Below are 23,957 nucleotides of genomic sequence, written 5' to 3'. Positions count from 1 at the left end.
ACGGCAATAATGGCGCGAAGACGACGTTATGACAGCGCATACAAGACTACGACTGTCATCACGATTGATTGTGGAAGGCATAATCACGAATGAATATTGACAGCATTATTACGGTAGAACAACGAAAGAGGAGTGATATCAGTGGAACAAAGAATGGACACGACGTCTTCGGCGGCAATGAAATAAGGGTCCTGAAGTGATGATTATTGTAACACTACAGCGTGATAACGACGGCTGTGTGACGAATATGGCGGGAAGCCGACATCACGATAACGAAGTTATCGAAGCTGACACAATAACGATGCCGACAGTCGGATAACGAAGTTAGAGTTGCAATGGCAAAACGACCACGGCCACCATGACGATGTTATGACAACCAATATGTGACGACTACCATGTGACGATGACGCTGTGACGACTATGGCAATACAACGGCACCAAGGCGATACTAGCGAGACGAGGGGCTGAGGACAACGGTATAATGACAATGTTGTCACGACGACGTTTTGACGACGTTGGCATGTCGGGGATACAACGACGAAGCTAGAATGACGGCAATAGAACGACCACGATGGCGCCGCAACGACGACCACTGCATGGCTACTGTATGAGGAAGATGGAGTGGCGACGATGGCATGACGCTTTTAGCCAAACTACTATACAACTTGGGCCTATTAGACTGCGTAACAGGTGGGACGGCGATGGCATCGCAAAAGTCGGTTGACGAAGCTAGAATGTGGACACTAGAAATACCACGACGTCATCAAAACCATGAGCAAATAGCTATTGGCATTAGTTAGCAGACAATTGGTTCCACTGGGACCACGTAAGAAGTAAAATAGATAGACAAGAATAGATAGGCTCATAGTGCCTAAAGTAAGCAAAAAAGTGCTAATTGCATTAAAAATTAGGCTAACAACCGTCCGAAAATAGAGCCCTAGTTGCCTAACTCGCCTAGCTTCGCAGTATTCCCGATGCTTTCGCTTTGATCACATCGTACCTAGAACCAACACACGAGGTGATAAGAATACAGCATCCTTCAAATTGCGGAAAGATATATCCTAAAGAAAGGCTAAATTATGGGAAACTCTACATATATGCATGATACAATATTTAGAGACATTGTTTGTAAGTGAGCTCCTCAAGTTCAGAACTGCACAAGGGACATTAAATGGAGGGGAAATAAAAAAAAATCGCAGCTACACCGGAAACGCGGAGCACCGATTGCGATAACAAATTAGTAGATAGCTGTATGAAGTAAAGATAGCAGTTTTATAGGTCGAATGAACTTGTAAACATTCGCTAACTAACTAAAAGAACGATGATGGAATATGACTCAACGAGGACATACAAAGATACAGACACACAGAGACAGCGCTGTGTTTGTGTGTCTTCTTCTTTCTACATCCTTGTTCAGTGGCGCTTACATAATCTATCATGGATTCAAATCAACAAGCCTGTCAACGTTCTTTAACTAAATCAACCAGCATGGTGTCACGGACGCGCAGGTAAGAATGAACACACATTGCTCGATGACAGCGGAAACTGTCTGTCAAAGCACTGGAGTTAGGAACCGCGGCAACCGCCGTGAGCCAATTGACTTCCATGCGTCTGTCGCTTCAATGCGTACAAAACGTCGAAAGCAGAGCGCATACGAAGCTACCGGCACTACACGTGATGTGGAAACATCGGATATGGCTTTGAAGATGAGGCCCGCGCGAGCGCGCACTTTGGCCACGTCGCAGACCGCGTTCAAGGTACACGAGCGCCGGCAACGCATTCCTACGGCGTCCACCAATGCGTCTACTACGGCCTCCGTGATTCGCGTGGCAAACGCCGTAGTAGACATGCTGTTGTCTCCACTCTGCAAGGAGCGTCGGCCGAGGAGGACATCTAAGCACCATAGCAGCGGCCGGAGAAGAACGCCATTGCTCTCACAACTCTCCCCCTGCCTCGCGCGTCGCATCAGGGGGCCGCAGTTCTCGCTCGCGCACGCCAGATTGAACCGTGTTCGCCGGCTCGCGCACACACGCTTTATCTCATACGGAACCGCACAACGACGGCGACGCCAACGGCGACGGCAGTAATGCGCCGGGACTGTCCATATTATTAATATCGCAATGACAGTTCTGGTGTCCGGATTGGCGTACCACAGTCTTCTACACATTGTGATGCCACCCAAAGCACCGCCTTATGGAGCCGAGCTACTCTTGACTGGGTTAGCGGGACGAAATGCAGGGTGAGAATACTGACGTCATTGGCAGTCGTTTTCGGTGTCAGCTTCCCTTTCAAAGAGCGTTAGAATGTGACGTATGCCCCCTTACAGGAACGTTCCTATGCAAGTTATTGACTCTAATTATGAACCGTGAAGCAAGGCAATAGGGAAAAAATTGACAGTCACTTGAGCGTATGCCAAAAAAGGTGAAGGCGAAAGGCTGCGGGCTCAAGAGACATCAAATAAATTACTTGACAGTTTCATTCTAATGCGTTGGTAATTCTTATTACTTGTTTCCTCCCATCAAATGTCGTGGCTTCGAGTGCCTTAGTTAACTCTGTATTGTTTACAGTGGCTCCATTAACTTCTCCTTAACACCAATTGTCGTGGGTTCAACTTAAACAAATGCTCAAAGGATCGACTCCCACCGAACGTCGTGGGTTCGACGGCATGAATTAACTCTATCCTAATAATTTTGCCTTTTTTGCATGATAAGTGGCATCGGAGCCAGCTGTAGAACACGAGGACGAGCGCACGAGCGTGGCACGAGCCCGTGTCTACGCGAAGCGAGCTCACATGACTTTCTGCACCACGCGTCGAGCTTCCAAGGTGATCGGGCGTATGAGCTACTTACGGCTTTCGTCTTGAAAACAAAGTGCCCCTATTGTCAAGGGATAGTCGATTGTCAGCGCTTCGCGGCGTCCTGTTGTCATACATTATGCTTCGTACTTTGGGCCAATAACAACGTTTATGGTAAACATAAACCCCAAATTGTCCAGGAACAAGCTGTTTTGAAAAAGAGGAGCTTCTTTATTCAACGTTTCTTCGCTTAGCTGCATAAATTCGAGGAAGCGCTTCAAAATACTCTTTTATTATAACCACCTTGGGCCTATACTTAGAAATGTTTAAACGTAACTGATGACTGCCCCCTAAACTGCGCAAATTAGATGACGTTACCTTTGGCTATATTTTTACTTTTGGTAGCTTCTCGGTAAGGCCGTAGGTAAGGCCGTTAAGGCCGGTCGATAAGGTGGCTTGTCGGTAAGAAGCAAGGCCAGCCCTGGTAGGAGGGATCCAGTGATTGGAAACGGGGCACCTTCCAACTAACAGGAACCCCCTCAAGAAATGAGAACCGATGAAGGGAAGTGCTACCCAATGCTGTATGGCAGCCTAGAGGAGTAGAGGCGACAAAGCACGAGCGCTTTATTCACCCATCAAATGACAGTCGTCACAAGGTGGCGCGCACGGAAGCACTGGAATCCCCCCTCAAGGCAACGTATCGTTATTATTTTAGTGTCATTCCTGTTGAGACCTAAGTCAATGAGGGATCTAAAACTTCCTTTAGCCCATACAATACTAAAATTTAGCGTAATAGAAGCTAGCAAATGAGGCCATTCTTGCGCTGCAGATATTGAATTAAGTAGGGGTGATTGTATAAGGAGTACTTGGCTGCATGTTTATCAGAAAGCGAGATCCGTGTGCCTACAACCTGGGCATCCAGAATCACGGATCTGCTCTCCCTTTAAAGAGCCAGGTCCGAGACCCTAGTGCCCAAGTCCGTTTTGTAACGGGGTTCTACATTTACCTTCCAACCAGCTTCCTCCAATCTTTTGCTTGCAAATAGAACTATAATATCATGTCGCGTTATTCGTCCGTGGTTTGCTCTGTGGCAGCCACGAAGTATGTGGCCGTGGCTTTTGGAGGTGTTATACCGTGTCCGGCGCTGTATGTCAACTTCACGGCATCGTTTAGATTTTCTGAGGTTGGCAAATGAATTCAAGCGAACCGTTAGCAAATCAATAAACTCCTTACCCCTGAGGAAGGTAGTACCCTCACGGATCCAATCACATGAACCAGAAGCGTCGCCACACACTCCGCAGCATGCCCGTCAGCATTGTTGTAGTAGCTTGCGTACCAGAATCTCTTGTTTTGTTTACATGTTATTATCGGCACGTTCTTTTATTCACAAAGTCATTTAGCATGTGCTATAGAAGCCCTAGTTAGCTTCATTCTGGAGGCATCCCTGCACGAATCGATGGAAGAATCTGCCAAAGCACAATATCGACGGTGTCGTAAACCTGAAAAAAATTAAAAAATTAAATTATGGGTTTTTATGTGCCAAAACCACTTTCTGATTATGAGGCGCGCCGTAGTGGAGGACTCCGGAAATTTCGACCATCTGGGGATCTTTAACGTGCACCTAAATCTAAGTACACGGGTGTTTTCGCATTTCGCCTCCATCGAAAGTCGTAAACCTGAGATCATTGCTCTTAAGCATGGGATGCCCAATCCGCATTGGTATATCTCTGTATAAAGCCGACCAAGTGCCCCATTATGAAGAAGGGCTAACCACCCACATGTGGCTGCACAAACAGAAGAATTCATTTTTAGAAATTTCGCGGTGATTGGACCCATCACCAGGTGGTGATAAAGGCTTGGAAATGGTATTGTCTCAAGATAAATAATCTTTGCTTCTATTTTCAAGCTGCTTTAGGTACGCGCTGTAGTATTTCATTAACTTCTTTATGAACTGGGACAGCAAATCGTCCTGTGTTCTTGAAGGGAGCCCCTAAGTATCTCCGGGTCGATGTGTATGTAGAGGCTGGGATTTCATTGGCGCCGATATGGAACGTTTGCGGGCTAGAATTTTGTTTGTCTTATCTCTGCTGGAAGTCTCCGAACTAAGCAAAAAGCTTTTCTTTGTATTTATGGTCAGAACCTTACTAGAGAGAAAGTCTTCTACCCTGTATAGACATACTTGGAGAGCCTGGGGGGTTGAGGTCATTATGATGAGGTCATTGGCGAAGGCCATGAAGTCTGGAACTAAATCGTAACTTTAGAATTCAGTTCAACAAGTGGACCTCTGCAGCCACTTGTCGATGCCCGCGTTAAAAATGAGGGTGAAAAGCGGGCAACCTTGGTGAATATCACTGTCCGGATGAGCTAATCAGGATTGCTCTTCAAAATGGAGAGCGGTCGTCGCCATCTTATGGGAATCTCTGATGTCGGTTATGAAGTCGCAAGAGAAGCCCTTTAATACAAGAGATGTCTGGTAGCCTCGAAAGAAACTGAATCGAATGTCATAGCCACATCGACTGATGCCATATACAGAGGCTGCTGTGTACGTATTGATTCATCTATTACGGTTGACAAAAGAACTATATCCTCTGCACAGCCGATCACCGGGATGAATGCTCTTTGGCAGTAGTAAAATTCTCGTAGGCTCGTAGGCTTGGGTTGGCGCATATTTATGTAGGAGTTTTAGCAGAATTGGAAGATTGCTTATTGGACAAGACTCCCCTGGTTTGGAGGCTTCCGCTCTCATGAATTAAAAAAATTGTTCTGGCACTGCTCAGGATAACTGGGAGGCTTGAGGCACATGAACACATTCAAGACTACGAGGAGAACAATGGCTGGTAAATGTCGTAGCCTTTTAGCTGAAAGGCCGTTATGGCCGGAAGCAGTGTTTAATGGCAGCACGGTAGCCAAAATTTCCCGAGTGGTTAAGGTACCTAATAATTTATTTCTTACTGTGTTTAAAAGCTTGCAGATTCGATACTTGTAGGAGACTATCTCTCAATAGGGCTCTGCCAGGAGTCTAATAAACGGTTCTGTATTTTGCTCTTTCGTATTGGGTATACCAGGCAGGATTTCTCTGCTACAACGACTTTGTTGATTCTGAAACCTATGTTGGGTGTGGGCATAAACCTGAAATCTTTGTCTTCTGTGGGTTAGGGGGCCTGGATGAATAACTTTTCTGTTGTGCTGAGGCCTGCTTAGCCTACTGGCAAAGAAAGTGTCACGTGTGTAGTTGTTCATTAAGATTTTTGCGGTAAGGAGCTTGGACCGGTGACAAATCATCAGTGCAGATGTGAAACGTGATGAAAATTGCACCATGGTATGGTTGTAAGAGCGATTTCATAGAGCAACACATGTAATAAAGGTAGGATTTATAGAAGAGTCCTGTACATATGTTTTAACAAAATGCAACGAGCATAATTCGTGAACAATACTCTTCCTAGGTTATACAATCAAATGACACATCAGCAACAAGAAAATCATTCGGGGTGAAGCAGGCGGATATTTGTGATGTCCGAACAGCTGTTCTGTCGTTGTGGCATAAACGATGCGATAAAAAACGAGCTATTTAGTATGAGGACAATGAGAATGCAACAAACTATTTTGCGGACAAAAAGGTTAATGTACGGGGATCTTTAATAATCCCAGAACTCACGGCACTAAACATACAGATTAGAAATGATAGGCGAACCTGCCTTCCCCCTGTTTAACTTTGGTAAATTTTTTGCCGTTTAACAGCCATGCTGAGGTTCAATTGCTTTTTCTTTTGCCATATACGTATTTATGCGCAACGCCTTAGTTCATCTGTTCCGTGAAGACGGCCGAACCCCGGCAACTAAAGCGACACTGTGTTTGATTATTGCCTACGTCGTTCACTTCCTGACCGCGTAGGGCCATGCCTACATCGGATGAAGCGCAGTGTGCTGCCGCCGTCTTCCGAGAAAGAGACGTGTTTTTGGGAGTGAAATAACATAGTGGTTTCTTAACTTGTAATGTGCCGGTCATTGTGGCCACGCCTTTCTGCTTTTAAAAAAGAGCATTGTGTTTTTAATCAAGAGCAACACCGCTTACGCGAAAAAGCAAATGAGCTTTTAAGCCTGGGAGAATTGGCCCGTCTGAAGCTATAGAAGTACGCGACGCAAAGTCGTCACACATTATTTGTCTGGAAGAATGCACATGCGCAAGCCATTGAAGAACGGAAGTTTGATTGTGATTAATAATTCGTCCCTGATGCAGGTATCAAGTGTAGCTGCAATCTACCCCCTACTGTGAAATGCATTGGACTGTATCAATGAAACTTTGGTTCACCCTCCAACTTTCCCGAATTGTTAAGTATAGACCTGAGTGGTGCACATAGTGGTAATGTTTGATGCATGTTTATATTTGCCAAAAAATGCACCGCCCTATCTCTATACACATGTTTAACCCCGACAACGGAAGGTGGAATTTGTCTCGCCCGAATGAATCATCGCGCGACGGGCTTGGTTAGAGCATTCAATCGAGCGACATGCGAAGCACAACGCCGAGGGAAAGACCTCCACCCAAGAAGAAACACCATTTTTAAGTTAATGGTTGATGAGGTGATTTTGCATGCAGGCAAGGCGGCCGAGTAGTTTCTCCTTGTTATAATAGTTCTCGAAGGATTGTTATTTTTTGGGTAAGTATTGCATAACAAATATAAAAAATAACGTTTTGGCTGGTCTCGGCGAGTGGACCAGCATTCCTTTTCTAGCGCTATACCATGGGCTGCCATTGCCGTATACCTTCATGAGGTGCCAGTGGATCGCATTTCTTTCGATGCACTGACGGAAGTGGGTCAGCTTGGCATTCCAAGTTTAAACCCGTGCCGAAGCCTTTGCTTTTTGTATAGCACATAGCAACGATATGGCGGTTCAAGCAAAACACAAGCAAACAAGATAGCATATTAAAGTTAAAAAGAAATACAGCTTGGAATCCATTGTTCAATTCAAAAACACGAAGACGCTTCTCAAAATAGGCGTCATGTATACAGGGACCTAAATATGAGCCGCTTTACATATGCATGCCCAATGAACAACCTGTCAGCGCCGAACAGGAAGCTGGACGAATTGAAATCTCGATTTAATGCGGACGCGCTTACCTGTCATCGTCGCAAAAAATTGATCTCAGTATGGTGCAATGTAACGTAAATATAGCTCACATATTTATTTTGGGTGTGTTTAATAAATGCGGGTCAACAATTTCTCGTGAACATTCAGTACCGCGTAAATTGCACAAACGTTTTTTGCTGCTAAGTATACGAAGTATACGGAACTTAATTATCTGACGTTAGGATGGATAGTTGGGCGTGTTGGTTAAGCATGATCTGAAGTGAAGGCGCTAAAGTGACTGAGGACAAAGAAGAAACACACATACACACAGGGCACCTTTTCCAACAATGTTTAATTAGGAAAAAAACGCCACTGATTTATACTACGAGCGCTATCACAGTTTCTCAGGGCGCATTCCCGTTCAGGTAAAGCAGTTATTTCCATGACAGTGATATGGATGCAACACTTACGCAGTTATCAGCTGCTTCAATGATCCTTTTGGCCTCAATTAATAATGTAACCCATTTGTTATCGCTTCTGGCAACCACAGCGCAGGCGTGGAACTCTGGCTTACATTTGCAATTTCTACAATGAATTGCCAGGTGGCCCTCCCTCCCTTTGTTCACTTTGTTATTGTGTTGCCTCAGCCTGTAATTCAGGCACTGCTCTGTTTGGCCCACGTACTTTCTACCACAATCTAAAGGAATCTCATAAACAACTCCTGCCTGACATTCTACGTATTTGTTATCGTGTTTAGTAGCACAGGCCGGTGCCTTGCGGGAATAAGGGTTTGTCATCCTACAGAGCTTAGAGAGCTTGCACGGGGCAGAAAACTCGACATTTACGTTAGCTCGCTTTGCAATCTTTTTCAAATTATGCGACATGCGGTGTATGTAAGGTATGACAGCAACTTTTTCTTTTCCGCGGGGTGACTCGTGGTCCGGTTGGCGGTTTCGCGACTTCATCAGGATTGTTTTCGCTACGGACACTAAAACTGGTTGCGGGTAGCCTGCCTCTTCCAGGCGGTCAATCTGCTTAAGAAAACTCCCCGCAGCTCGATGTGGACAGGACTTCTTAAAAACATTCAGCAGGCACATGTTAGCAATGCTGCGTATTACTAGCTTAGAGTGAGAGGAACTAAAATGTAGCAGAGGTTTAGTAGGCCGAGGTTCATACTGCCAACAGACGTGGTTACTTGCTAAAAACAATCTCAGATCTAAAAACCTGATGCAAGAATCTACCGAAAGTTCGTGGGTCACTTCAATGGGGGATAAAGTCTGCCTGAAGGTTGTCAATGTTTGACTAACGACCAAGTCGGCGTCGCTGCAATTTTTATCTACCAAAATTAGGAAGTCGTCAAGAAATCTAAAAACTTTGACTACGCTACTACCCTCGAGACTGCTAGAAATGGTTCTGCCAGCACGAGCTAAAAATTAGTCACTCGGGATTGGAGCTACACACGACCCTATGCAGGCGCCCATAGGCGCCCTGTGTGTATGTGTGTTTCGTCTTTGTCCTCCGTCATTTTAGCGCCTTCACTTCAGATTAATTATCTGACTCTGTGTACACTAATCCTCATTTTGAAGGCAGCTTTTCACCTGAGATGCCTCCTTCCTCCTTTAGTACTCGTTCTGTTGATCAAAAGCGCACTGGTTTCCTGCTCTATTCGCTTTGCGGGAACTACAGAAGTGAACTTCATCAATGAAATTTGAGTTGTGCCACAAGTTTCAACAAAGATCTTCAACATCCGTACGTCCATCATGCTCTGTACAATATGTATATATTCTTCGCACCATCTATGTTTTTGCAGTTGCAACCTCCCGCTTTTCTGCAAGCGGAATGCCCACCAGCAAGTGTTGTGCAACCACAGCCACACCACGATGCGTTTCACGCCTCAGTCGCTGAGCCACCATACTGTGGAGACCTCAAAAAGAAGTAGCCACCACGGCAAGAGCTCACCGCATCGGCAAATCCGGTGCCGCCGTTTTGAGAACGAGCAGGATGTCGTACACCCTGACGTTGGGCTTTGTAGCTTATGCTTCACAGGAAGTCCGGTTTGGGCTGCCGAGGAGGGCGATCGCACCTCACAATGGCTCCGCACCTTTTCGACGCTTTCACCGCAACCGGACCACCCGTGGCCACCAAACTTGCTGAGGAACTCCCCTAACTCATCCGGTACACGATTTTTAGCAGCGGCAAACCCCCGCGAGCAAAAGTTTCGCGATAGTAAGCCCTCTTATTTTGACCGAACCGGGATTCCGCGCTAACATAAGGGCAAGGAGTGCGTCTCGACGACGGCGCTTCCTTGTTGCGGGTCGCTTGCCTACCTCACCGAGCTTCCTCGAGCCCAGGCATCGAGTACGCTGTAGGAGGCAAAGAAATTGATCCGGCCGAACTGTTCGATGGGACGTCGAAGACAGCCCTGAACATGCAGCCGACATTCGTCAGCTATTCGTCGGAAGCCTATTGCAACGCGTATTTTTGTCAGTTTACCTCTGTTTGAAGTTTTTCTTATAACACAATGCCCGTAAACTTTGAGGAGTCAAGATTACTGCATTTTCACGAGAAATCGTTTTCGCGTTCATTGGCGCGTGGCTCGAGAACAAGAAAAGCCGGTTTTCACTCCAACAGCGAAAAGGAGCTTCAAAGTGTGGTTGTGTGAGGAAGGCATTCCTGAGGCTTTTCGGGACCGAGAGCCCGTTTCGCTGCAGTAGCTCCCTCGAGCGCGATTAATTTTTTTCCTACTTTTTACTTTATGCACTAATTGCTGCAAAAATGTAGAATAAGATCAAGTTATTCATCCGTCATCGAGAGTTATCATCCCTTCGGTACGCTTCAACATCTCAGGCAGGAGGAAGTTGGATGATACGAACACCCACCTTTCAGAGAGCATTGCGACATGACCACGATGAAACCTTCCAACCTCTCCTGACATCCAACTATAGTAGGCTCAAAATATACTTACGGTATGCTAAAGTCGAATTCACGTAGTTGAAGCGCTCATCTGTGTCCAAACTTTTTTGCAAATCGAACGAAGCAGAAGCATTATAAAACTGCATATCAAACTTGGCGACTGGCCTGAAAAACAAAGTATCAATTTCATTTGCATCATTCATATTACCAGCGCTTAAAAAGACGAAAATTATAGCATACATATTATTTTGCACATAGAACGATCAAGAATAAACCGCGGATCACTTTTGAATTAGGCATTCGTGACTTCAATTTAAAAGTTTGATGTTAAACTGTCTTTCATGCACCTACTTGAGGTAATACTCAGCGGATAGAGTTAAAAAAAGAAGTTTCTTCTTCTTTGATACTTCAGACCAAAGCCATTTTCTCCCAAGCCAATGACCAGAAACGTCTTATTATGGCGCTGATCAGAAAGCAAAATAGAAACGTAGAGTTTAAAAAACGCGCAATTTTCTAAGGTGCGGTAGGATTGAAGGGATTAGCTGTCAAAGCTCTCGTGTGTATAATAAAACGCATTCGTGTGCAAAAATATATAAGCATTGGCTCCGATGTAGATGGCCTATAGTCTAAATGTCTCACGTAGAGATGTTTTTTCCCTACATTCATCGATGAACACAACGAACAGCTAAATTGTTTATGCTTGATTAATAGTTACATCACATGGCTGCATACTGAAGGAAGATATTTCAGATCAGTTTTGAACGTATTTTCCCTCTTGTATTACTTGAGGGCTTCTAGCCTGTTGCGATTTCGCGAGATACCGAATCGAAATTCAAAAGTTGAGAAGGAACGCTTCAGCCAGAAGAACCTTCATTTTGACGTCACGGCTGGTCATTTAGTAAAAACGTGTCATCGTGTCGTCATATGTGATCAGAGAAAAGCGCCTTCCCTGTGGTACATCTGACGAGGGCGAGCACTCGAAGAAACTTGTACACCCGCATTTATTCAAGGACACACATTGTAGTCGCCATTTCGGCAATACCAACTGTTTTACGAACTCCCATAAAATGCGATTATGGCTCGCTGGCCGACTCCGACGTTTTTTCAGTCCGAAAACATTTGAATAGGCATTGTTTTATGCTAGAGATGCCTTCGTTTTGTTTCCTTAAAACGAGCCTGTAAATATTTTTCCTTGGGTTTCCAGCAGTGTTTTTCATGTGCCTTGTTTTCATTACGCCTAAAAAATTGATGACATTTGAGGCATTTTGTCTTGTGCTTGTTGCTTGAAGACAATCTGCCAAGTAAATTCAAGATTGACTTTCAAATTGGGTGCTGATTGAATTTAGAGGCATGCATCTCGAATTACACACGCTTGTTAACTGTTTATCGCCAAGTCATGAACTCGCGGTCTCGCGCCTGTCCTGCTAACGTGGTCGAAATTTCTGCATAAGGTGCTCCTGCATTCGCTGTTATGGATACCGGTGTAGTCATTTCTGTGATAGCCGCCAAACAGTGCCGCTCACTTCGCATGGTGACCACTCCGCTTTCTGGACTGTCACTTCGTACGGCAAGCGCGCAGCACGTCACTCGACACGCCACCTGCATGCACGTGTGCTTATTCACATCATATCATTGTGCACATTGTTCTTCCCGCCTGCTCGCATGATGTCATCCTCGGACGGGACTTCTTATCGAGTGCACATGTGTCGAAGTTGAATTTTTCCCTCGTTGTGATGCAGCACTGCACGAAGATCGTGATCGCCCTAATTTGGCGTGAGCGGGGACACAGATGTTCGCTTGGCTCCGTCTCCCTCGTACCCGTATCCTGCGATGTCATCGCTTATGTAGCGGTCCTCTTCACGCCGTCCGACGTCTTCATGAGTCCCAAAGCTCTACCACTACGGTTCGCAACACCTGACATCGCCGGCAGCTGCAGCAGTATATACTTCTACAATCCCCTCTGTGCGCCTATTACGTCGCTCATCGGTGAATGGCTTGGCTTCGTGGAACACCTCGACTCTTCGGCTTTGGTTAATATCTCTGAACACTCTCTTGACGTCGACTGCGGCCAACTAACCATCTGCGATTTCGGCACTTGAGGAGCCATCGAGGGACATATTCTTGAGTGCCATAGCCGATGCCCTCACAGCTGCCGAACGCGCCGATCTTCTTGATATGCTGCACCACTTTAGAAGCTCATTTGACGGTCCGCAACCTCAACTGGGCGGCACATCGGAAATGCAGCACTAGATTGACACCGGTTCACATCAGCCGTTATGTCAACGACCATACCGCGTCTCTGCCGAAAAGCGTCTTGTCATTAACGCCCAAGTCGACGATACGCTGCGGCGGGGCGTTATTCAACCAGCACACAATCCCTGGCCATCTCCTGTCGTTGTCGTTCGCAAGAAGGACTGGTCTGTTCGCTTTTGCGCCGACTACGGTCGGTTTATTAAGGTAACACGCATATACACATATCATTTGCCGGGCATCGGCGATGCCCTCGACAGTCTTCAGGGAGCAGAATTATTCTCGTCTCTCGACTTGCGTTCAAAGTACTGGCAAGTGCCGCATTTCTTACCGCATTTCTTACGCCTGATGGCTTATATGAATCTAGCGTGAATCCTTTCGGGCTTTGTAACGACCCTGCCACGTTTGGACGACTCATGGAGAACACGCTGCGTGGTCTCAAGTGATCTATGTGTCTATTACCTCGACGATGTCGTGGTTTTCTCGCCTTCTTTTCCGACTCACCTGCTTAGTCTCAGACATGTTTTGACCTGTCTAGCGAACTCGGACATCCAACTCAACCTCAAAAAGTGTCGCTTCGCTGCGCGAGAGCTGACCATCTTAGGCCACGTTGTGTCCAAGCCCGGCGTTTTACCCGATCCGGCAAAACTTCGAGCAGTCACTGATTTTCCGAAGCCTAAGACCATAAAAGAACGTCGAAGCTTTGTGGGGCCTATGCTCATATTTTCGGTGCTTTGTTTGGAGTTTCGCATCGATCATGGCGTCATTGACACAGCTTCTACGCGGTGACGCTGACCTCTCCTCCTGGTCCCTTGCAAGTGACTCCGTGTTTGCTACGCTGCGTCATGCTCTCGCGTTTCCACCTATTCGGCGCCATTTCGACCCGTCAACTGCAGCTCAGGTACGTAACGACGCCAGCGTGCTTCAAATACGTCGAATAAAATGACTGCCGCCAAAAGCATGTTCTCGTTGCTAAGCGCCGATTTTTTTATATTCACTTTTTGCGGCGTCTGGCTACAACATGTACATCGCTGCAGAAACAAAAGTTGAAGGTGTAGTAGTTATGCAGTTTTCAGTTTGTCTTTATAGGAGCACAAACATTTAAGAATGAGAATGTGCCCTCACGACGATATATTTAATATGGTGCAATAGGAAAATGGCCTGAGGCTCCTTAAAGTAGGCCTACACTTGGTTTGCACTTGACTAGCCTCTATCAAAGATTGTAGCGGGAAAGCTAAGACACGCTCTGTATCTGCGGATAATTTTAGATTCATGAAGGAATATGGCAGCGCACTTGGAAGCAAGCACGTAGCGCACAGGGAACAAACACGAGCGATGTAAAAGGTACTGCTTTCACTCTGGGTTGTCTGCCTGTGTTCCGGCCCTGTTTCAAAGCTCGCTGCCATATTTTATCATGATTAACCAACTAGCCCACCATGTCTTAATGGACTCGCCATTAAGCCGAAAACAGAGCCGGACACTCATGATGCGGAAGGGAAAATTGTTCTCCTTTTTGTTTCCAGTTTGGCGGCTCTTGGTTGGAAAAGCAGCTTACGTACAACGAGTGGCACACAATCAGGAAGACACATTGATAAAGAGGGGAGATGTGAAAACTAAATGAACAGCGTATCGGGGAGAGTTTGCGGGCTGCAATGATAGACTCACCATAAAAAAATATCCTTCTGTGGTTCTTCGAACTCAAGTTTGTGCGTGGTGCTGAGATTTCGGTAAGTAAAAGTCTTTCTCATTTTGTGTAGGTCGTCATCTTTCACTGGTGGAAAAGGAGCCATTACACACATAGAGGTATTCAGCCCTCCGGGGACATCGTAGGTTCTGTTTAACATAACATATGTCAAGTTTTCTGAAAAGAACTGGAAGAGGAAAGAAAAAGATCGTATTGCTTCCTGCGGGAAATTACTGCTGCACTCTACATGCAGCATGTCTTCATATCGTCATATATCAAGCATGATGCTAACCCAAACACCGAGAAAAACTATTCAAGAAATGGCAATCCTAGTTTCATATCTTTCCTTCGGGCGCCGTGCAACACACGCGTGCAAAAAACGCACACTTTGCTTTGGATAGAATTTTCGCAAGCATTGATCCTTTTTTGTCAAGTCGCACTAATGGCTGCGTAATGCTCTCTTTTTTATGACATTCCTGCAGGTATACAGATATTACTATGACGGCGCTTTTATTGCGCCTCCTGGTGATGTGTGGTATACATTGGCCAGCATTTTCAATGAATCTCTCTCAATGTTTAGGATGGGTCTTCGTCACCCATACTCTGTAAATCTTTACCACCGACCAGTGGCCAGTGGTGTGAGAGCAACCAACGTTTCGGTGCATGGTGGGCATGTTTCAGCGGCGCTAAATCTCAAATGCTTGTGTGTAGCGCCACGACGGCTGCGGTCCATCGAGGCATCGCGGAACTTTTCAGCCTTGTGCAGACACCTTTATGCTGAAGCAGTAAGTCCGAACATGGCAGAGCGGCCTCTTAAAAAATGCCAAAAAGCACAAATACGTTCTCAGTGGCCCCCCATTACATTCTTAGTATACCCCCAGACTGCGAGGCCACTATTGTAGTTTTAGCCCAATACTATGGTCTACGTTGGTGATAAATAAAATGCTTGGATATTGCCTTACGATGTTACGCGAAGAAACCAACCAATCTATCCTGGACTTTGTATAAAAGGCAACAGGGATCGTCTACAGCTGCAGTGGAATTTCGCGGTGAAACATTTTGCAGATAAATGCATTAGGGGAAGTTGACGGTGCAAAAGAGGCTAATTTTGAGAAAGGGGGCATTTGATCAATTCGGAAAACGCCCTGCTAACCATTGTTTTGTAGTTATTTTTAGGTGTACACAGGGGCTGTGGTATTATTATGAGATCTTGAACCATTATTCCTGATTAAATTAGCAAAAATTGATGCGCCTGCGTGATGTGTTGCGGTAACTTTTGCCGGTGGTACGACTGTTGACAGCCAGAGTTTATTGCGCAAACTTGAGGTAAAGCTGTAATGAACGACTAGCCTAGGTTTTACTATCCGGAACCAGACACCACACTTTGCTCAGCCATAATTTTGTCGTGTTGCCCTTCGACTAACTTTTACTGCCATAAACTCTACTAATTCATCTAAGAACATTTACTTAGTCGTTTAACAGATGCTGCTTCCATGAGCAATTATCCCAGCCGTATTTGCTTAATTAATAGAATAAATTTGTGAAGCAGCGCTGCGCGTGTGGGTTTTGAAAAGAAACTTTAACACTGTAACCACATCTTTAATCTCTTTTCTGCGTGGGAATTTTAGTCACTGAAAAAGAAAACTGAGAAAAAAAACAGAAGCCAAATGTTTACACACTGATCAGTTCATACAGCTGCAATTACTTATGAGGCCCTTACCTAGACGAATACCGTGTAGCAAATGTCTGAAATGTATAATTAGTGGTAGACTACTCACCGAGAATCCATCCATTTTTCCCTGAAAGCAGAGATTTTCGTTCTCTAATTTCGATGCTACCGTTACCTTATTAAAGAGCCTATCAATAAGGATCACCATTACAAGTAGCATCGTTTATCGTACACACAAATATATCTTCTTGCCACTAAAACCAACTTCGACGATGAGGCGGCAAGTAGAAGCTTTATGATCCAGGCAATTGTGATTCTGAAAACCAACGTACGCGGCCGACGCCAAGCTTGTATGTCACAGGTGCAAACAATTCGTGACGATGGGAAATATCACCGTCTCACTTTCATTGTGGTCTCCTACCCTTTCGTGACATTACAATCCAGACGGCAAAAAAAAAAAAACAGGAAAGGAAAAGAACTAGGGTTGCCAAACGAAATATTTGAATGACCTTATTTATCTTTGTCAAAGCTCCACTTTAGCGCTTTATTAGAACTCGCGAAATTCACATGAACCATTAAACATGCAACAGCATTGCCTTCTTGAAGTATGGCTAGTTGCCTGTGTGTGTGTCATGCTAGTTCTCTGTGCAAGTATTCATCAGCGTTTCACAATGTAAGACAAGACCTCCCATGCCATTGGCTATAAAGGACTGCCAGTTTATTTGAATGCTAACTGCGATGAACTTTCACTCGGGATAAATGAGCTACAAATGCATAACATATAATATCAAAGCAATCTTGACAAACCTGCAGGGTAGATTTCCGTTATATTTTCTCATTAGCAGGCTTTAAATAGCGCTTAAGGGGACGACGCCGGCACCTGGTGGTAAGCAGTAGTACGGCGTACTGTACATTGTAGCAGTAGTGATTCAGATGTGGCAAATATTCCATAATCGTACGTGACCGGTAATCTCTCAGTTGCGCCTAGATATCTAGGCCCTAGCTTACCACACGCTCAACATTTGCTGGTTGATGGATGTCTCTCTCGACGAGCTTTGTCGTTGTCTCACATGTGATTTGAACTTTCACAAGAATGCTGGCGCTTGTGATTGCCGTCGGGTGCTAGAACACGCATTCGAACCCGAGCGATGGCTGTGCAGTACACAACGCTGCGAAGAACGCAGAACGCATCTTTCCTTTCTCATCTTTCAGGACGCAAGCGTGCAACACGCCACACGAGGCATGCGCGACGCAGACCAGCCAACGTGGACAAAGCATATTGACTGCAGTTGATGAAGCCGCACAGGCTGCATTTCGAGAGCATTTTCACTGACCCGTGCGATATCTGTTGGTCAAACGATGCCGGAAGGCAGTGTCGCCGCAGCAGAATGGCTAAAGCAGGCACACTTTGCTCCTACCCTAAGCTACTTGTCATTCTTTACTAAAGAAGGTGGTAGCTATTCGCTCTCTTTAAGTCAGCTAAGGTTCCTGAGTTTGGTAACCTCAATGTGCTCCTCGTCTCCGAGCGGAGACAGAACGCATCGAGTCTCTGCTCGTTGAACGGAGACAGCCAGATTCATAAAACCGGCTTGACTCGCTGAAGAATGTTTTGCATAAAAGAGCATTGCTGACGCGCAACGGCGTGGACGCAGCACACGAACCAGCTAGCGGTAAAATAACTTTTGCCAGCGGACGTGCAAGGTCTATGTGCTGATACACGGGAATAGTACCAACACTGGTGATAGTTTTCTACGGTGCAAGCGCTACGTCGATTTCGGGGAATGCCAACGGCGGCCTTATTTTTTAAAATTTTGGCCTGCAAAACATCGATATATGAGAGCGTTTTGTGACGCAACCCCTAGTATTTCAAGCGTGAGATATTGCACAACGGCTACCGCCGAGCTAAATTATGTGAAACGGTGCCTTTTTACGCCACCGAAAGCTTTATCGCAGTCGGCCTTTAATATGTAGTCAATCTTCACAAGTAGTGTGGTTGTTTTAAAAGTTTGGCAGGGTAAAGAAGTGAAGGCCAGATATTAAAGTTTTATTCCGCCAACAGCGGAATATAACAATGGATATAACCTAAACGAGAAGGGAAGATACCATAGTACATACACACATGGCTACACTCGCCTTCAGAGCAATGTAAAGCAACATTTGAAGGATTTTAACTTGAAAGAACAAGCTTAGACTGACCAAATGTTAAATGACCATCTCAACATTTTGAGGTGGTAACTTTAGCGCGCAACTCTTAGGCGCCCGTTCCTGCGTTTCACGTCGACGTCGTGCCTCAGCGTAAACGAGCGAACGAGCACAGCGAAGGAAGAGCGAACGCCCAGTGTAGCGGGTGATGAAAGATCGCAGTAGCGAAGAGAGCGCGAGGAGGAAAGCGGAGGAGGAGGGTATGGCGAAGGTGTAAGAATAAGAGCGTAGTGCCAAGTAAAATGGGCTCTGCAGTGATGACCGATGGCATGCGGCGAGTCCCACCACTGATACTATATATGAGGACAAATCGTCGCATGAGCGGAGGTCTGTCTGTGGGGGCTGCTGTGAGTCGTGCTCACGTGTCACACACTGGCTGCCTCTCGCGATATTCCGATTAGCGAGGAAGTCGCGCCACACTTGGATCCGCTCGCAATGTACCTTACGAGACAGACTGTCAGCGCTAGACAATATATCGCGAAATGAAAACACTACAGGGCTAGGCTCCAATTTCGCATTGGGGCGTATCGTAACTATCGGCAAACTTTTGGTCCTAACTTTTTCCTATCCTATCCTACAGTATTTTACAGTAAATTTTGAAGATTCAAACCTGCGAGTAACTTCCTGTCCATGATAGCACACTGATCTTGCTTACACTAATTGACAAAGCAATATTGCGGTAGTTGTTGTACGTTTATATTTTTATGAGCCAGATAATCTGGAGGTGTGTAACATCTCGTTGTAATGTACAGTGACTAACAAAGAGGACGAGGCAACCTCTATCAGTCCGCCACCTTTTTGTTATGGCCGGCTTGCTGCCTCTTTGTAAATAGACTGCGTGTTGGCGCACTTCCAGTATCAAATTGATGGTTATGCATGGTACAGCGCGATACATTGCAGCGGAATTCACTGAAAGACCGATTGCTTCAGCCTCGGGTACTATAACGCTATGAGCTATGCAAAGGGGGAAGGCAGCTGGGGAGGATCAGGTAACAGCAGATTTGTTGAAGGATGGTGGGCAGATTGTTCTAGAGAAACTGGCCACCCTGTATACGCAATGCCTCACGACCTCGAGCGTACCGGAATCTTGGAAGAACGCTAACATAATCCTAATCCATATGAAAGGGGATGCCAAAAACTTGAAAAATTATAGACCGATCAGCTTGCTGTCAGTTGCCTACAAACTATTTACTAAGTTAATCGCCAGTAGAATCAGGAACACGTTAGACTTCCGTCAAGCAAAGGACGAGGCAGGATTCCGTAAAGGCTACTCAACAATAGACCATATTCACACTATCAATCAGGTGATAAGGAAATATGCGGAATATAACCAACCCTTATATATAGCTTTCATTGATTACCAGAAAGCGTTCGATTCTGTCGAAACCTCAGCAGTCATGGAGGCATTACGGAATCAGGGTGTAGACGAGCCGTATGTAAAAATATTGAAATATATATATAGCGCCTCCACAGCTGCCGTAGTCCTCCATAAAGAAAGCAACAAAATCCCAATACAGAAAGGCGTCAGGCAGGGAGATACGATCTCTCCAATGCTATTCACAGCGTGTTTACAGGAGGTATTTAGAGACCTGGATTGGGAAGAATAGGGGATAAAAGTTAATGGAGAATACCTTAGTAACTTGCGATTCGCTAATGATATTGCCTTGCTTAGTAACTCAGGGGACCAATTGCAGTGCATGCTCACTGACCTGGAGAGGCAAAGCAGAAGAGTGGGTTTAAAGGTTAATCTGCAGAAAACTAAAGCAATGTTTCACAGTCTCGGAAGAGAACAGCAATTTACAATAGGTAGCGTGGCACTGGAAGTGGTAAGGGAATACATCTACTTAGGGCAGGTAGTGACGGCGGATCCGGATCATGAGACGGAAATATTCAGAAGAATAAGAATGGGCTGGGGTGCGTTTGTCAGACATTCTCCGATAATGAACAGCAGGTTGCCATTATCCCTCAAGAGAAAAGTGTATAATAGCTGTGTCTTACCAGTACTCACCTACGGGGCAGCAACCTGGAGGCTTACGAAAAGGGTTCTACTTAAATTGAGGACGACGCAACGAGCTATGGCAAGAATAATCATGGGTGTAACGTTAAGGAATAAGAAAAGAGAAGATTGGGTGAGGGAACAATCGCGAGTTAATGACATCTTAGTTGAAATGAAGAAAAAGAAATGGGCATGGGCAGGACATGTAATGAGGAGGGAAGATAACCGATGGTCATTAAGGGTTATGGACTGGATGCCAAGGGAAGGGAAGCGTAGCTTGGGGTGGCAGAAAGTTAGGTGGGCGGATGAGATTTAGAAGTTTGCAGGGATGACATGGCCACAATTAGTACATGACCGGGGTTTTTGGAGAAGTATTGGAGAGGCCTTTGCTCTGCAATGGGCGTGACCAGGCTGATGATGATGATGACTATAACGCCGCTTGTGTCGGTCAAGCTCTGAGATAACTGGCACTCCTTTAACCCCGACACTATAGGCGTCCATGAATGGCTGGTAGATTACGAGCGAGGAAATACGATGTACCAGACAAATCGGACAAATCAGCTCGCTGACGTAATTTCACATTTCAAGGTAACCACACGTATTTCGTTTCAGACGCGGTTAGGAATTAGCCTGCTTGACCACCTGCCGGCAAAACCTCCAGTAGCAATTCAAATAACCCTTTGGGCGCCAGCGGTTCGAAGAGAGAGAGAGAGAGACAGAGAGCTTTGGGGCCGGGCATAACAGTCTACTAAACCGGAGGTCACGTGTATTCAAGATGTATTAAACTTGTGTCAGCGGGTTCAGGATAAATTTTCGCAAGCAGAGAAAGTCAACCATACTTTTAATGCGTCGATATTGACACCTCTAAATCTCTGATCTTTAATGACAGCTTCACCTTTGGTATGAATGAAAAGAATGATGACGCTTTCAAAACTTGAAAAGCCATCCTGTCACGCAGCAGTTCAAGCGGCTGCCCAATGCCACCCACACGTTGTCTTGCGAAGACCAGGGGAATGGCAGCACCAAAAACCTACTGCGTCTTCTGCAGCCAGTAACCAAAGCCGCTAGTGCATGTGTGCCTTAGGAAAATTCTTGTCTGGCAGTATCGATTATTAGCCGTCTGATGCAGCGACATGGTGAACGCTGGCATCCATCCAGACTGTTTTGTAAGTCGCTGATGGTCAGCAGTTTTGTTCTGCATTCCTGCCCTCAGTGGACAATTTCCGGATAGTGCGATCCAATTTATGACGCGCGCGTGGAGACAATCCAATCCGTTTCACTTCAACAGAATAGTCTACAATACAAGGCAATGTCGTTATCATCGCCGTTCGTCATCTCGTTTTAGGCACATATACCACCCAGAGGACAGTGAGTTCAGGCCATTTTTGCGCCCACCCGTAGACCAAAATGATAACAAGGCGATGTTTGTCCTTCCGCCACCTTTGTTGTGGTGGCCCTCTACTTTGCGTCTGGGTGCACATCCTGTAAATACACGACTTTTCCCAATATATATTTATACGAAACAATATTCATGCTCACGAAAGTTAACCAGCCTCAATTACTCAATTTCTATGTCACATACCAGTTCCACCAGCAAGATTACTGGTCTCTGACTCTTTTCATGTAGAGACAATCTAAGTATTTAAAGAATGCATCTTGCATTTTATGAGCGATTTGAACTGCAGTGAGGGCATTGAAAAGAACTTTGGTAAGAGTTGTACATATGGCATAAGAAGTAAACGCACCCACTGCATTGGCTTAGCGACTGGGGTGCTGTGCTGATAAGCGCGACGTCGCGGGATCAAACCCTGGCCCCGTCGGCCGTATTTCGCGGGGGTGCAAATGCAAATTTGTCAATTTCCCGTTCATTGGGGGCACGTTATTGATCCACTGGTAGTAAAAATTACTCCGGTGTCCCCCACTACGGCGAGCCTCATAATGAAATCATGGTTTTAGCACCTAACACCACATAATTCATTCATTAAGTAAGTGTGGCGAACAGTTTTGAAGAAATACGTCTGGCAGGTAACTAATGAATTCGGGAAGTTGCACATCTTAAAAATAAATGTCTTGTATTAGTGGTTGGCCACTTTTCGTGCTTTTTATCTCTTATAGCACTTTGAAAGGCACGTTTCGTTTACGACCTGTTTTTCAATATGTGCTATTTGGTATGGGAAAAAACGTAAATACTTCACAAGAGTCACGTTTCCTGTTCAATCATATTTTACACTGCTAGTTTAAGCAACCGAAACTGTCATCAAAGAGATATTCGAACTCGCAGGACGTGCACACGCCTGTACAGCGATGCGCTTTTCTGGAATAGTTTAGTTAAGTTAGTGGGCCTCTAAAATTGCTGAAATATATATTGTATAGTACACTTCCAGAAGCTTTATATTGGGATCGTTTAATATAATAGCTGCATATTCTGTAGCTAATTTGGCCCAATATGCTGACACTGTTCAGCCTACTAGCCACTCCACAGAACTTGGGAAGATTGGGGGCAGTGATGTGCTACGTTGCTGTAATAACCATGTGTTATCTGTAAATCCCCTGCAAACTACGATGATTCCGCGCACTGTGGGAATGGATGTAGGCGAATCTATTTGTGTTGCTTGCGGTGATTGACGGCAGTTGGCTGGGATTGTTGCCCTCAGGTGATCTTTAATGCCACCTTGTGTCCACCGATAGTGTTTCCATCGTCGTACAGAGAACACAAAAGAAATGTCTGTTTAATGTGTGTTATGGGCGTCATTTTTTGTAGCCTGCGGGAAGTCTAGCGCTCTCATCGCCTTACATCGAGCTCTGATTCTTCACAGAAGTGTTGACTGAGTGGACCACTGCTTACGTAGTGCCGTCGTGACGATGCGGGACATTAATGAGACTTTGCAGCCTCACGTGCGACGTCAATGTCCTTGCAATTCTCTACATTCTCTGCATGGGTGTAAACGTAGCGTACCGCCCTTTGAATTCAGTTCTTTCAAATTTGTCCGCAAATGTACCCATGTCTAGTAGAGTCATTTTCTTCATTGAAGCATGTGCAAACTAAGCATGCTTTTTGCTTGCATCTTTCATTGTTGCCTACATGTGTGCGATGTCCAAAGAGCAATTAGTCACTAGTTTTCAGTTGTTTCATGACTGCGGGGGCTCTACACATTCTATGTCTCCCTTTTCCACCTTCTCTCTCAGGTTCCACTATCTCCTCTCTGGACTGTATTGCGCATTTAAAACGGTAGTGGCTGCAGCTTTTGCAATGCTTTTATTGGGTACTCACGCGTAAGTGCAGTCATCGACGAGCACTGTGGTGACGCACAGAGAGCCCTAATTAAAGACGACTCACAAGACGTAGCAAGTTTTCTTATGTCCCCTTCACCTCTACCCAC

General features: G+C 45.5%; 1 protein-coding gene across 1 annotated transcript in view; it reads right to left on the bottom strand.

Annotated features, from left to right (window-relative positions):
• Nucleotides 1–16,735, bottom strand: part of LOC142564606 (uncharacterized) — a 32,137-nt gene extending 15,402 nt beyond the window's left edge. The window contains exons 1-3 of the mRNA XM_075675663.1: nt 16,489–16,735; nt 14,692–14,897; nt 10,829–10,941 (exon numbers count right to left, since the gene is read on the bottom strand). Coding sequence (XP_075531778.1) covers nt 10,829–10,941; nt 14,692–14,897; nt 16,489–16,599 — 430 coding nt within the window. The 5' untranslated portion in view covers nt 16,600–16,735. The remainder of the gene's footprint in view (nt 1–10,828; nt 10,942–14,691; nt 14,898–16,488) is intronic.
• Nucleotides 16,736–23,957: the final 7,222 nt, after the last annotated feature.

The sequence above is a fragment of the Dermacentor variabilis genome, chromosome 11 (genome assembly GCF_050947875.1).
Source record: "Dermacentor variabilis isolate Ectoservices chromosome 11, ASM5094787v1, whole genome shotgun sequence".
Classification (NCBI taxonomy): domain Eukaryota; kingdom Metazoa; phylum Arthropoda; class Arachnida; order Ixodida; family Ixodidae; genus Dermacentor; species Dermacentor variabilis.
Note: the sequence above shows the minus strand (reverse complement) of the source record. Positions and strands in the feature narration are given on the sequence as shown.